Consider the following 16373-nt stretch of genomic DNA (forward strand, 5'->3'; position numbering starts at 1 on the left):
TCCCGTGAAGGTAACGACGTGACATTAGAGCAAGTGAACGATAACATAGCTAAACGACAAAGGTATGTGAGGCTAGTCCTTTCTTTCTAATGGCATGAATCCTATAGCATAAGTTCTTTTCCTCTTCATGAGTTCCTATTTTCCAGAAAGCTAGAAGCCTAAGTCCATAAATGTCTATATAAGATAAGAGATAAGAGATATGATACGATGATGCCATATTGATAATGATGCTATTTATTTCTTACACCCACCTTATGTACTAATTCCTTCAAGGTGAGGCAGAATGTCAATAATTGCTCCATAATGAAATCGGGGGATCACGACCTTACGCCACCCCGACAGAGTACAGTTGATCTTGAGTCTTATGCATGTACTATGATAAGCATATTATTACAAGTATTTTTTTATGAGCATGTCATGATCATATTACACCGCGCCTAGTTGGCCGGGCAGTCACCGCCAAGGCGGGCAGCTATACGGATACACCATGACCTTTTGGCATGGGCAGACACCACTAGTGGGCGGCATGAGATGGTACCCCGGACGCGGGAGGCCTGGACGCGGGCTAATGTTATTGATTATCACACCGTTCCGATATGGACGGGCAGCTTGCATATTATGCATATATGAGATTATGATGAGTATGAGTAAGACAACATGCATTACTTCTTTTATGATTGTCATTCAGATTCAGATGTTTCATATTGATGTTCACATTATATTATCAATGTCTTTCTTCATTGTTTATGCCTCTCATACTCAGTACAATGTTCGTACTGACGTCCGTTTTCTTTGAACGCTGTGTTCATGCCCACAGGTAGACAGGGAGGTGAGCTTGGTCCAGACCCTTAGTAGCTGTCAGCTGATTGAGAGCACTCCATTGTCCGGAGGTGCTTATGATTCTTCTTTTGGTATATATGCATATTTTGGGCATGACAGAGTCTTGTTCCGTCTATATGTTTAGTATGTCAGTAGAGGCTCGTAGATACGCAGTGTGGGTCAGATGGTCTCACAAGATGTTATTATTATGTATATATTATTTTGATGGCCGAGAGGCAAATGTATATAAGTATTTATGTTTCTATATAAAATATGATTTTCCTACAATTCGTGTATAAAATTGGTAAAAGAGCACTAAATGAGTAAGATGAGTATTAGAGCGAGTGGTGCTCGGTGGCTAGCCCCGGGTACCCGTCACGGTCCCTAGCTGGGTCGTGACACACACACATGTATCTACGAGTCTCTACTATAATACTGGAATCATAAGAACGGGACATGACCCCGCCATGCCCCTAATAAGTACACAAAAATATACCAACAAGCGGCAACTCCGGAGAAGTGGAATGCTTCTATACGACTACTGATAGAGCTCCTAGGTATCCGGTCCGTCTCTCTGTCTACTTGCGGGCATGAACGCAGCGTCCATAAAAGGAAGGATGTCAGTACGAATAATGTACTGAGTATGTAAGTCATAAACCATAATGTAGTAAAGCAATAAAGAAACATGAGGGAAAGAGATAACCTGCATATCAAACTACCCCTTAAGGCGAATACCATGCATGCTTAACCTTTTAAGAAAACATTTTTCATACATACATAAAATAATATCATCACTAGCCCGCGTCCGGGGTAATCATCTCACGCCGCCCACTAGTGGTGACTGCCCGACCAACTAGGTACAGTATAACTATCATCATTCATAAGCCGCCCACCGAAGTGGTGTCTGCCCGGCCAACTAGGCACAGTGTAATCATACATAAAAATAAGCATGCAAAAGAGTCTAATTAAAAGCTACAACTCTATCGGAGTGACGTAAGGTCGGTAACCTCCGATTATGGTATGGAACAATCATGATCGCCATGTCTCACCTTGAAGGAAATAGTATTATGAGGTGAGACTATCAACAATGAGTAATATCAAGAAAATCATGCAATAGGATCATTGGTCTCATTATAGCATCATTTCATAAGCTTTAGAATTTCGATGAATAAAATTATCATAATCATCGTCATTATCATAGAACATATCTCCTCTCTTTCTCATAGGAAGCTCTTAGAAATGTTTAGCCTTCAACGTTGGGATACGACAAAGTCATAGAAATATAAAAGAATCATAGTATAGGAGTCATGCCTTTGAAAGAAAGGGACTAGCCTTACATACCTTTACGTCTCTTTAACTTTATCGACTAAACGTTTCCCCTCCAAGCTCACGATTCTACATTCAAGAGATTTTGTACTAAAATTAGAAAATTGGAAGCATACTCGTGTCTAAACTAAAATGGCTAAGAGCTAACGAAAATTGGGCAGCATTTTCTTTGTTCCAACAACTTCCTTCATATGGTAAACAACTCCCAAATATCGATAGCAACACCCATAATATCATAATCAATAAACTTCTTCAAGTTAAACATTATTTAACTCTTAAAATTCCCTTTCAAAGTCATCCTTAACCATAACTACAATGCAACACCATATCCATTTTCATATAATACTTGCTCAACATCATTAGTATCATTCACAACATGATTATACTCATGGCATATCAAGAATTATGATTCAAGTCAAATTATTATTCATGGATATCACTATTTCTACATTTGAGCCTCATATTCTACTTTTTTTTCCCAATCCAAGTCATTCAACCACTCAATACTCTTAATAACATGAGATGAATTCAAAACTCACCTTTGGTGATATAGGAATGGACTTTGGATTGAAAAATACTTTACTTGAGAAAAAAAACCAACTTCAATTCCAAGGGAATTCTTGGCTTCCATCAACACTAGTGAGCATCCACACACTTAATTCTCTTGATTCTTGGTGTTTAATCTTTGATTTCTCTTGGATTTGTGTTGATATGGTGAGTAAATGGGAGCTTTGAGAGGATTTAGGGCTTGATTTTGGGTGAAAAATGAGGCAAAATTTATGGAAAGGGGTATATAAAAGTGGGAAAAAAAAAATTCCACCGACCAAATTCTGGAAATCTCGGGAATAGTATGTGTTACTGTTCATCACGTACTTTGAAGTACGTGATGAACAGTATCACGTACTTTGGGGGGGCAGAAATTTTCGGTTCTGGAAATTCTGGGCAAAATACGCCCAGAAAGTACGGGACATACTTTATTGTACGGGCCGTATTACCCTCTGTACTTCACAGAAATGCGATCTGTCAGTTGCATTGGAAAGAAGACTTGCCTAACTTCAATTTACATTAGTTATGTATTCCGTAACTCCTCATATTCTAGGAGATATTCACCTGACAAGTTGGGACAAAATTTTGTCAAGTTTTTTCCAAATTTTCAATGAACCTATTTTTTTCGATTCGCTTGATCCCGAAACCTTTAAATACATGTATAACACTTATTAAAATTCTCCCTTGATCTTATAGGGGTATCATGGCCTCTCCGAACTCATGTTAGTTTGCTTACAACGACGCGAAAATCCACGAGGTGTAACAAGCGGGTTCGCTCGACTCTAAGTAAGGGTTGGATACCCATCATGCCCTATCAGAATTGGGGTGTGACATAGCACCAGGATGATAGGTAGGTTAGAGACACAGTATTGTACATAGATGTAGTTAAGCACATGAGAGTATAGAGAGACATACATGCTAGATTCTCATTGGTAAGTTAGAAACGTCAAGTTGATTCTTATCCTCATTCTTTGCAGTATATGTTTTTTATGTTGCATTTATGCCTTATATACTCGACACATTATTCGTACTGAAGTCCTTTGCTGGGGCCGCTGCGTTTCATGCCCGTAGGTCTTGATATACAGGTTGACAACTCTCCCCGTATGATATCAGCTCAGGAAATAGTGTTGTTGCACTCTGCTTGTTCCGGAGTTGCTATGTGAGTCAGCATGGTTGCATATGCATTTGCATGGGTATGGCGGGGTCCTGTCCCATCCTTATTATGATATGCACTCCAGTAGAGGCTCGTAGACAGATATGCTAAGTTAAATGTCCTATGGCTATCTTGGTCCATATTTTGTTGTATTATTATATTTTGATAGTCTTGTCGGCTTGTATACTTGGGTTCATCCTGATGATGTATGTATATTATCTTTTGGGCTTGTGTTCCATATGTACAGATTATGGTATTTATGAGTTAGCATTATGGCCTACTCAGGTATGGTTATGAGATGCATGTATGTTTTGTGGTGCTCGGTAGGTTAGCTCCGGGTGCCCGTCATAACCTTCTGGTTGGGTCGTGACAGTTGTATCCTAAAGGGGACAAGTCAGGAAGATTACTGCTGGGCCGGTAAAGATTTGCTGCAGTGGGTTTGAATCTTCTTAAAGAGAGCGAGATATCCGAGCCTCAGCTTGAAGATAATTTGTTTTCTTCATATATTTTTCAATTGTAATTGTATTTTTCATTGTATCATCACCAACAATTTTAAGGAGATTCAATGGCTACAATTGAAAAATTCGCGGATGTCAAAGTTGGAGATCTTAACAAGTCATTTCGTTGCAACGGTACTCATTTCAAGAGATGGAAGGATAAAGTACTTTTCTACTTAAGTCTTATCAATGTTTCTTATGCGTTAACTGAGAACAATCCAAACAAAGTAAACAACTCTTCCATGAATGATGAAGAACTTATTTCTCTTTAAGAAAAAATTGAAAAGTAAGATGAAGATTCATACAAGTGTCTGTATTATCTTCTTAATTGTCTATCGAATAATTTTTATGATTATTATGATAGAACTTACTCTACTGCAAAGAAAATTTGGAAAGCAATGCAGAGTAAATATGATGCCGAGGAGGCTGGAGCGAAAAAATATGCTGCTAGTAGATTTTTTTCCTTTCCAAATGGTGGACAATAAAATCAGTGGTAGACCAAGCTCAGGACTTTATAATGATCGTTGGAGAGCTTTGGTCCGAGGAGATAAAAATTGGAGATAACCTTATTGTTTGTGGCATAATAGATAAACTTCCACCTTCATGGAAGAAATTTAAAAAAACTATGCGCCACAAACAAAAGGAAACTTCACTTGAGACGTTGATTATGCAAATCCGCATGGAAGAAGAGGCAAGGGGCCAAGATGCACTTTTGCAAACGGAAGAGAGCACATTACAATCCGTCACAAACAAGGTAAATATAATTACTTCAAATAATGTTGTTCCAAATGCTAACAAAAATACTTATTTTAAGCCTAAGAAGAAAATGTCCAAGAAAAATAATAGTAGACCTCCCAAGAAAAATAATGGTGGTAATAACCAAGCACAAAATGAACAAGTACAAAATGGAGCACCATGCTTTGTCTGTGGCAAGAGTGGGCATATTGCTCGATTTTGTAAGTTTCGGAAACGTGGTTCTACATCTCAGGCGAACGTTACCGAAAAGCCACCTGTGGCGGTGATAACAAACATAAACATGGTTGAAAATGTTGATGGATGGTGGGTTGATTCTAGTGCAAACCATCATGTCTGCTATGACAAAGATTGGTTCAAAGTGTATACTCCTTTTGAGGAGCCCAAAATCATCATGCTTGGTGATTCTCACACCACTCAAGTGCTTGGAAAGGTAAATGTCGAGTTGAGCTTCACTTCTGGAAGGGTATTAAGCTTAAAAGATGTACTTTTTACTCCTTCCATGAGGAAAAATTTAATGTCTAGTTTTCGTCTTAATAAAGTAGGCTTTAAACAAATTATTGAGTCTGATCAATATGTAATAGTAAAAAAGTTTTTCTTTTTTTGTGGTAAAGGGGTATGCTTGTGATGGGATGTTCAAGTTGAATGTTGAGATGAATAAAGTTTCTAATTTTGTTTACATGCTTTCTTCTACTAATTTTTTGACATGCTTGTTTGTGTCATATTAATAATCGTTACATAGGAATCATGAGTAGTTTAGGACTAATCCCAATGATTAAAAATGATTTTGAATAATGTGAGGCTTGTAGTAAAGCCAAAATCACAAAAATGTCTCATTTTTAAGTTGAAAGGAAAACTGAATTGTTAGAATTAGTTCATATTGATATTTTTGAACTTGGAGGAATTTTAACTCATGGAGGAAATAGATATGTTATCACTTTTATTGATGATTTTTATAAGTATACATATGTTTTCTTGATGAAAAATAAAGTGATGCTTTTGAAAATTTTAAAATTTATCTCCACGAAGTTGAAAATCAGTTTGGTAAAAAAATTAAAAGAATTAGAAGTGATAGAGGCCGTGAATATGAGTCTAATGTGTTTAATTCTTTTGTTAGATCATTGAGAATAATTCATGAAACTACTCCACCTTATTCTACTGCATCTAATGGTGTAGCAGGAAAAAAAAAATAGAACTTTGGTTGAGTTAACAAATGCCATGCTTATTTAGTCAAGTGCACCGCTAAATTTTTGGGGTGAAGCTAGAGGCCATTAAAAGGATGCATGTGGTCTTAACCTCAGCTTTATTTTCTTTGTAACCTCCTACTCATTAATCACTCATATTCATCCTCTTTAGTCTTATAACTCGTGTAACCTCTAAATCATAATTCTCCATTATTTACCTACTTTACTACCCCATTCATATCCTATTCATTCAAGGATGATTTTCCTAGCTATAAATAGTTAGTCATCCTTACTTTGTGGTGTGTAGATAATATATTGGAGAGTTCTTGAAAAAATGAGGAAAATAAAAGAGAGTTTTTCTAGTTGAAGGAAGATGTTCTTTTTTGTGGAGCTTTGAACTCAAGACCTTATCCAGAGCTTATTGAGTTATACGACGTGGTCGGGCTGTCGTATTCTAGAGGAGACAAGTCAGGAAGATTACTGTTGGACCGGTAAAGCTTTGCTGCAGTGGGCTTTAATCTCCTTAAAGAGAGCGAGATATTCGCGTCTCAGCCTTAAGATAATTTATTTTCTTCATATATTTTTCAATTGTAATTGTATTTTTCATTGTATTATCACCAACAGGAACACTAAAATCTTATGATTCTAAGTGGTTGATTTTATTATGGAGCTTTTCAGAAGCTGTACTTATTTTGTTATTGCTCATGTGTATGGGATGCATTTAGGAAGGAACCAGTTTCCAAAAACCCGATTTAGCAAAATCACACAAGTGAAAGAGAGAGAGATTTTAAAATTTATTTCAATGTACTTTATTCTTGAATATGAATTCACAATCTGGATTAGGGTAATCAAGATGCTTGTCACTTGTGAGCAACGCGCAGAAAAAGAGTAAAAAGTTGAAGGGGCTTAGACATCATGGCCATGTGATCAGAGCCTAAGATTAGTTCCACCTCATCTGGAGGGTTCTTTTCTATCATCCACTGCTGGAATTCCTTCTGTAGAATTTTATCCTCAGCAGCCACAATGAACACTCTCCTAACTGTTCCGTACCTTTTGCTTGAAAGTACCATATCTTTTGATATGTCTTCCTCACTGTAAATAAATAGCGGCCTTGTCAGTGTTGTAGCCAGCGTCCAATCCTGACACCAGAAGGGAAAAAAGAGACACATTTTAGTGTCCACTCGAATAAATTGTTCTGTAGATGAGCTAGTTTTTCAAGTAGATGACGTCTTCTGATAATATTGGTGAAAACATGCAACATTAGGGCAATCCTCATGAGCCAACTACCAAAAGTCATTTATTTTACCATCATGCTTTGCTTACCTGAATTGGGCTCAGCTGATAAGCACATCTTGCCAAGTACTTTGGACCAAAGATGAATGTTGTTGGAGGATTGCTGGGTCCATTATCGTATGTAACACGATTATCAAGTTGAGATACCATTCCACTGGATAATAGTTTCAAACATGAAAAGTGTTAGCTGACAGGAGAGATCATAGAAAAGGCAAAGTTGGTAAATTATACCTTGGTTAAGAGTGTGTTTGGATTTAGAGTCGGACCAGGCATATGAGCAGTGACAAATACAGCAACTAAAATCTTTTCTGGAAAGCTTTCCATGACTTTAGAAATGGCCAACCCGCTAAATCTATGGCCTACAAGAATCACTTTCTCATGTGCCGGAAGAGAAGCCATTAACTCCATTAGCGGACTAATGTAGTCTGATATATGTGAGACTTCGAGGACCTGCTTCGGGTTGATCCCTGAAGCACCGAAGTCAATAGCTGTGACATTATGCCCTGCAGATCTTATCAGTGCCACAAGCTTGTACCAAGACCATGCTCCGTGACACGCGCCATGAACTAGCACAAAGTGCTTCAAAGCTTTAGGCCATTTAGGCCCTGATGTCGTTGAATTTACATACGGCAACAAAAGTATCAGTACTAAACTTAATAGAAATTTGTTTTTCTCCATTAACTTTTTCTCTTAGTTTGAACTATGAGCACAGAGTGAACCATTATAAGGATATCTTGATAGATACTCGAGGTGTTTGACCTTGTAACTTACTTCCCTGGTGAAGCAACCCCAGGTAAAGTATTATTTGTTGGGAATTTCAAATTTAATGTGTTTTTCTTTGTATATTAAATATGTTCTACATTTGATCATACACCAAGTCAAGTCAACTAGAGGAAGAGAATAGATTATTACATTATTTAGGCTAAAGTTGCATAAAACAGATTGATTGTCATTTTCACTGAAAAAGAATGGAAAACAAAGATAAAAGTCAACTTCTGACTGAACATAAAAGTCTTTCAGAAGCTTTTCTACATTAAATGAGGATATTTTCAAACAAATTCACAACCATTTGACATCAGATCAACTATTACTCATGCTAATGGTCATAGATGATTATTTGGTTTACATAAGATGAAAAAGCTATATTGTGCTGCAATTAGTAATATTAATCAGTTGATTCATACGTGTCATCTATAGAGGACTCTATAGCCCAAGTGATTTCATACCGCAGAAGAAAATTGTTAACTGGGGGAATAATCAAAATAAGCACATTTTGATTACATGATTATTTAGCCACATGCTATTCCTTTGATATTTCAGCAAGTCAAAAGTAAGTTTGGGCTGCAGTTGTATGCCCAAACAAGTCATATGCAGATTAACTGTTGGAATCTATGATCTGATGAAAAACATGCAGCATGTGTTGCATAGATCCTTCTCTCTCACATCACATGATGGAGTTAAATTGTATTAATCTATTAATGCTTATGTAATGGAAATGTAATTAGGAAGGCATCAAGTAACAAAAACCGATGCCAAGTGTTACCCAAAAGTAAGAACTTGCTTATGTACAACATTGCCCAGATGATTCCCATGGGGAACAACAGTGAGAATCTTTACATGATGAGCAAAAGACTGATAGAGCAATATCACGCACGAGAAGAAGGGTAATCTATTTTTATTTCAATTATGCATTATTCATGAATATGTAATACAAGCTGGTTAAGCTAATAAGGTAGCTTGTCATTTGTTGGCAATACGCATAAGAAGAGTAAAAAGTTGAAGGGGCTTAGACATCATGGCCATGTGATCAGCGCCTAAAATTTCTTTCACTTCATCCGGGGGATTCTTTTCAATCATTAACTGTTGAAATTCCTTCCTTAGAACTTTATCTTCAGCAACAACAATGTACGCTCGCCTAACTGATCCATACTTTTTGCTTGAAAGTACTATCTCCTTTGATATGTCATCCAAACTGAATAAATATATTGGCCTTACTACTGTAGTAGCCAGTGCCAAGTCCTAATACCAAAAGAAAAAAAAGACAGTTTATCATGGACATTCTCATTATCAAGAGTACCAGTACTCAGCTATTTCAATTTATATTTTTACTATGCTTTGCTTACTTGAATTGGGCTCAGTGGATAAAGATAACTCGCCAAGTACTTCGGACCAAAGCTGAAGGTTGTTGGAGGATTGGTAGGTCCATTATCGAATGTAAGACGATTATCAAGTTGAGATATTGCTCCGCTGGATGACTGTAGTAAAATATAATAATTTCAAACATGAAAAAGTGTAAGCTAGCATAACAGATCATTTCATGGCTAAATTTGAAAATGGTACCTCATTAAAGATGGTTGCTGCATCGAGAGTTGGACCAGGCATTAGAGCAGTGACAAATATAGCAACTGAAATCTTTTCTGGAAAGCTTTCCATAGCTTTAGAAATGGCAAATCCACCGAGGCTATGGCCAACAAGAATCACTTTTTCATCTGCTGGAAGAGAAGACATGAACTCCATTAGCGGACTAAAGTAATCAGATAAACGTGGGATTTCAAGGACTTGCTTTGGGTTGACCCCTGAAGCGCCCAAGTCAAGAGCTGTTACATTATGTCCTGAAGTTTTTATCATCGCCATAATCTTGTACCATGACCAGGCTCCATGGCAAGCCCCATGAACTAACACGAAATGCTTGCTAGCTTTAGGCCATTTAGGCCCTGACATGGTTGCATTTACATATGACAAAAGAAGTATTAGAACTGCTAAACTTGTTAGGAACTTGCTTTTCTCCATATCTTTTCCTTCTTTTGAAGAATGAGCACATAGTATGAACCATTACAGGGCAAATTTATAATTCCAGGAAGATTGATTTTTGCTAACTTACTTTCATGCTGAAGTCACCCCATGTTAGGTACTATATGGGGCATTTTATTTTTAATTATATTGGATGTGTTTCTTGCAAGTTTAATCATTCACCAAGTCATCAAAGAGGAAGAGAGAATAAATAATTAAATTAATCAGGACAGATTAATAGTCTGTTTCACTGTAAACAAATTGATAACAAAATATGTTGGCCAAGGATAGAAGTTTTCAAAAGATTAACGATTTAGGGAAATAAATTAAGCAGGTAGATTTTTCAAACAGATTATAACCATTTAACAGCAAGTACTGGACAGTTTTGAAGTGCCAACTATTGCTCATTCTTAGGATCAGCGTTATTCCTTAGAGCTTTACAAGAATGATTATGTGGTTTACAGGAGATTGGAAATCGCTTCAATTTACGTGAACCAATTTGACTGGTCACAAAGTTTTATAAAGAAAGAGAGACTTTAGAACTTGTAGTCTTAAATATATTATTTGTGTGGCTATAAAATCATATGCAATACGTAAAGTTTAAAGTAAAATTGTTACCAAATATAAAAATAAATTATTCTTTTTGGAAGAGATTGAAAAGGAAACAGTATCATATAAACGGAAACAAAGAGTAATATTTTTTGGCAGTGCAGTAAATGAACAAATATCTCAACAGGCTTGACATCATGACCATGTGATCTTGATCCTTCAATTTCTTCCGTTTCATCATATCTATCCAATCATTCAAAGGTCCATCAGGGCTACCTTATGATATAAATAATCATATCATAATATCTATATCTATATAAATATATAATCCCGGGACATAGGCCCGGTGATGTGGCACGTCTAATTGAGCAGGAAATCCAATTATCTTTTTTGTCAACTTTTTAGGCTTTTATCCAATTTTCCCTATTTATCAACTATACTATTTTTACAAAATCCAAAAGACACTTCAGAAACCAAAAGTCACGTCTGTTACACCCCGTACTTCGGAGAAACACTGTTAAATTTGAATGTAAGAATGTTGAGTTACGACTAGGTAAAAAAAAACTTTGGAGTATGAGGAATGAGACATTATTAAGTATATTGTTTAAATAATGGATGATTATGATCTTGTAAGTCGTAATTGGGAAAGAGTATTTTAAAACACAAGAATATGGTCTTTATCATGTATAATAAGTGATAAATATCATGTATGGAGGGTTTCGGAATATTTCGAGATCGAGCAAGTTGAAGAAAATAAGTTCGACGAAAATTTGAGAAATGCTGGACAGATTTTTAGTCAAATTTGGAGGGGTATATCTCTATGCATATTTGGAGTTTTAAGGCGTTTCAAAAGCCTAAAATGAAGTTCGTCAAGTCTAGTTTATGATGCAACAAACCACTCATCGATAGGACGTCGGAGTAGAGAATTATAGACGCTACAAACTGAACTGTCGCGCAGAAACAGCACTGCTACAGCACTGCTACAGCACCGCTACAGCACTGCTACAGTACTGTAGCTACAGTGACGCCGTTTCAGCCCTTATAAAAAGGGGCAAACCCCCATTTTTATCATCTAAAAACTTCTCAAATTTTCCAGAAAATTCAGCAACAAAAAGGGGCCTAAATCTCACATAAAAGTGAGGATTGTGAGTGAAATTTCAAGCTACGAAGTACTAATCGAAGTCCGGGCAACGCATAATCACGAATATAATTTTGTTTGGAGTTAGAGGAGCATGGGAACAATAAGATGTTGAAGAATTTGCTACTTTCATAAAAACAAGGTAAGAATCAATTCCTTTTTCTTATGTTATGAAGGTTTGTTTGTGTTGTAGTATGTAGAAATGAGTAGAATTTATGGAAATATGGAAGTTTGCAAAGTGGGTGTGTATATATGTAAGTGGCCATATATGTATATTGTTGTATAGGTAATATGGGTTGAATTTTATGTTGTACTCTAGTTGTGGTTATGGTGGAATTCATATTGGAAATGGAAGTTGAATGACTTTGGTTGAGGTTGGAAATATGGAATATAGCCATGTGGTGTATAGAAGTAGAATGGAAATGGATTAATTTTGTTTAATGTGTTAGTTGTGTTGTGGTGAACCTTATGATGTAAATGAAGGTTAAATGGCTTAAGTTGGCATTGAATTGGAATGTAGAAGATTATGTCACTTTAGAATGATTTTGTGATATTATAGAAATGAAGTTGTTAAGATGTGAATTATGATTATGGTTGATGAAATTGGAAGATGGAAATATGTTATGGATATGTGGGTTTAATATTAGAAGTTTTGGATGAATTATGACTTTGGTGGAAAGTTTGTATATTTTGTATATCTTGTGAATATTTTGTAGAAATGATATGAAATGCTTCCGAATTGTATTGTAATGATCTTGATTAGTAATGAATATGAAAATGTCGATATTGATTTGAAAATACGAAGTTGGAATGAAGGTTACGACATGATGTTGGAAAGATGAATAATTATGTTATATTGTGTTTTGTAGTGATTATTGTTGTTGTTGGTGTTGTTGTTGGGTTGTTGTTGATTGTTTTGGCCGAGTTGAATTCTCGGGGACGCTATATGTATAGGGGAGATGCTGCCCAAATTTTTATAGACAAGAATTGGTTAAGGTTGAAATTTTAAGTCTTATGAATAGTAAATTGGTAAATGTGACCATTTGTAGGTTTTGGACGAAACGGGATTTGAGTTTTGGCAAGCGTAAAGGGCAAGAAAAGGTATGTAAAGCTATCCCGATTCTTATTTTGGCATGTCCTAGATGTACTAGGGTCGGATTCGAGCCTCGGAAAATATTCTGTCTCTCGGAATCTGCGTTTGAAATTGTCACTTTTTCATTCAATAAGATTGAACCCTTTAAGTATGCTTTATTGAGAAATTATGCAAACTTCTCCAAACTGCCTAGAAAGTTATGGAATATCCCTAAGACCTCTGTAGGTGACCCCATAAGCTTAATATACGTAATTTGAGCCCGCCGCTTTGTTTGTCCCGAGGCGGGCCCACTATTTCCGATTTTACCCTTATGGTAATTTGTAACTTGATTGTAAGCGATTTTCAAGGAAACGTCTTAACTACTTTTCCAACTACTAATGATACTTATTTTAAATACTTTATTGAGTCTATGTAAAGGTACGATATGTTGGGTTGCATTTAGTCTCCCACTATTCCCGTTTAGCTCCTATTAGTACTATTGCCTTATTTTCGAACGATATGAAATAAAATGTTTTAACTATCCTTTCAACTACTAAGGAAAATTGTTTTCGTGATTCCCTCGGGTTTGGTAAGCTATTTTGGAATATGAAAATGATTTCAGAAGGGTTATTCTTCCGAACTCATTATGACATACGACATACACTTACTATGGTTCCGTCTGACTTCATTGATTTGATTTGTCATTCGATATGCCTCATTGAGTCTCTGGAAATCTATGATATTTTTATTGCATTTAGTTTCTCACTACTCCATTCGTGGATGCCTCAATGTTTCCCACACTGAGCCCGGGCCAGGATATGTTGTCAAGCGTATTCCACTGCATTGTTCGCCGTGCCTCGATGTGAGGGGGCAGGTATATATGTACATGGGTTGTGGAGTATGTTGTGCCATGTACACACATTCTGATATGATATGATCTGATATGGCCATCTGATATGATATGTTATGTTACGGGGTTATCCCCTATTCTGCTCCTTATATGTTGTGGCACCAGCGTCGGGGGGTGGCCACGTTCTGTTTGCCGAGTCCATTGGCAGGGGCCGGATATGATATGGTATATGTTTCTGTACACACTCCTCATGTTTTGAAAATATGCATTTGATACTTCGGATGTTACACTCACTTCTCTGTAAGTTCTGTTTCGGTTATGATCTTGTTCCGTAGTGGGACCAGGTACGACATATGTTTTCAGCGAGTGTTATTTATGCTATATGATTAGCATTTTGCTAATCTGGATATTCAGTTCATTTTCTGTATCTTCTGCTTCGATTATGATTTTGGTTTACTACGTTCCGTGCTTTACATACTCAGTACATATTTCGTACTGACCCCCTTTCTTCGGGGGCTGCGTTTTTATGCCGCGCAGGTACTGACGACAGGTTTGCTGACCCGCCTGCTTAGGACATCTATTCTGCTATTTTTGGAGCGCTCTTTTGTCCAGAGCTTATATTTTGGTACAGTCCGCTGCTATTGTGTATATGTACATTATTCAGGGTACGACGGGGCCCTGTCCCGTCTTATGATTCTGTTATGTTCCGTAGAGGTCTGTAGACATAATTGTGTGGGTTCTATATATGTTTTGGGTTGTTATGATCTGTGATGGCCTTATCGGCCTCCACGTGCAAAATCTGTTCATCTGTGATATTTAGTAGCGCCAACTAACCTTTATATTAATATATTTTGACAATACGCTGGTTTGGGGTATTGGGTACGTTTGGATGTCCAGCACGGACACTAGTCATGGCCTACGGGGTTGGGTCATGAAAACGTCCTCCTCTTTCTCTTACCTTCTATACTATTTTTTCAAAACCAAAAGTGACGTCTCTTTCCCTTCTTTACTCATTAAGGAAGAAATTATGATACGCCTAAAGTCCAAACATAAGACGAACCGCCTTTATTCATTCAGGAAGAAATGATGATACGCGAGAATGAGAAAAGAAGGGAAAGAGACGTCACTTTTGGTTTTGAAGAAGTGTCTTTTGGTTTTGAAAAAATAGTATAGAAGGTATGAGAAAGAGGAGGACGTGACTTTTTATTAAGGAAGAAATGATGATACGCGAGAATGAGAAAAGAAGGGAAAGAGACGTCACTTTTGGTTTTGAAAAAATAGTATAGAAGGTAAGAGAAAGAGGAGGATGTGACTTTTGGTTTCTGAAGTGTCTTTTGGATTTTGTAAAAATAGTACAGTTGATAAATAGCGAAAATTGGATAAAAGCCTAAAAAATTGACAAAAAAGATAATTAGGTTTCCTGCTCAATTAGACGTGCCACATCACCGGGCCTATGTCCCGGGATTATATATTTATATAGATATAGATATTATGATATGATTATTTATATCATAAGGTAGCCCTGATGGACCTTTGAATGATTGGATAGATATGATGAAATGGAAGAAATTGAAGGATCAAGATCACATGGTTATGATGTCAAGCCTGTTGAGATATTTGTTCATTTACTGCACTGCCAAAAAATATTACTCTTTGTTCCAGTTTATATGATACTGTTTCCTTTTCAATCTCTTCCAAAAAGAATAATTTATTTTTATATTTGGTAACAATTTTACTTTAAACTTTACGTATTGCATATGATTTTATAGCCTCACAAATAATATATTTAAGACTACAAGTTCTAAAGTCTCTCTTTCTTTATAAAACTTTGTGACCAGTCAAATTGGTTCACGTAAATTGAAGCGATTTCCAATCTCCTGTAAACCACATAATCATTCTTGTAAAGCTCTAAGGAATAATGCTGATCCTAAGAATGAGAAATAGTTGGCACTTCAAAATTGTCCAGTACTTGCTGTTAAATGGTTATAATTTGTTTGAAAAATCTACCTGCTTAATTTATTTCCCTAAATCGTTAATCTTTTGAAAACTTCTATCCTTGGCCAACATATTTTGTTATCAATTTGTTTACAGTGAAACAGACTATTAATCTGTCCTGATTAATTTAATTATTTATTCTCTCTTCCTCTTTGACGACTCGGTGAATGATTAAACTTGCAAGAAACACATCCAATATAATTAAAAATAAAATGCCCCATATAGTACCTAACATGGGGTGACTTCAGCATAAAAGTAAGTTAGCAAAAGTCAATCTTCCTGGAGTTATAAATTTGCCCTGTAATGGTTCATACAATGTGCTCATTCTTCGAAAGAAGGAAAAGATATGGAGAAAAGCAAGTTCCTAACAAGTTTAGTAGTTCTAATACTTCTTTTTTGTCATATGTA

The 16373-nt window shown here is 36.4% G+C and overlaps 1 protein-coding gene, 1 long non-coding RNA gene and 1 pseudogene across 2 annotated transcripts; 1 reads left to right on the forward strand and 2 right to left on the reverse strand.

Annotated features, from left to right (window-relative positions):
- Positions 1 to 7037: 7037 nt before the first annotated feature.
- LOC132599086 (methyl jasmonate esterase 1-like) lies at positions 7038 to 8775 on the reverse strand (annotated as a pseudogene).
- A 454-nt stretch (positions 8776 to 9229) lies between these two features.
- On the reverse strand, positions 9230 to 10444 carry LOC132599087 (methyl jasmonate esterase 1-like). Its single transcript, XM_060312312.1, has 3 exons — positions 9912 to 10444; positions 9695 to 9826; positions 9230 to 9590 (listed from the first exon to the last, which is right to left on the reverse strand). The coding sequence occupies exons 1-3, from the start codon at positions 10359 to 10361 to the stop codon at positions 9312 to 9314; spliced, it is 861 nt and encodes a 286-aa protein (XP_060168295.1). The 5' UTR covers positions 10362 to 10444; the 3' UTR covers positions 9230 to 9311.
- Positions 10445 to 11916: 1472 nt separating this feature from the next.
- LOC132600243 (uncharacterized) lies at positions 11917 to 14790 on the forward strand. The gene is made up of 3 exons (XR_009567165.1): positions 11917 to 12190; positions 13098 to 13149; positions 14508 to 14790. It is a non-coding gene; the product is annotated as an uncharacterized LOC132600243 (long non-coding RNA).
- The last annotated feature ends 1583 nt before the right edge of the window (positions 14791 to 16373 follow it).

The sequence above is a fragment of the Lycium barbarum genome, chromosome 6 (assembly GCF_019175385.1).
Source record: "Lycium barbarum isolate Lr01 chromosome 6, ASM1917538v2, whole genome shotgun sequence".
Lineage (NCBI taxonomy): Eukaryota > Viridiplantae > Streptophyta > Magnoliopsida > Solanales > Solanaceae > Lycium > Lycium barbarum.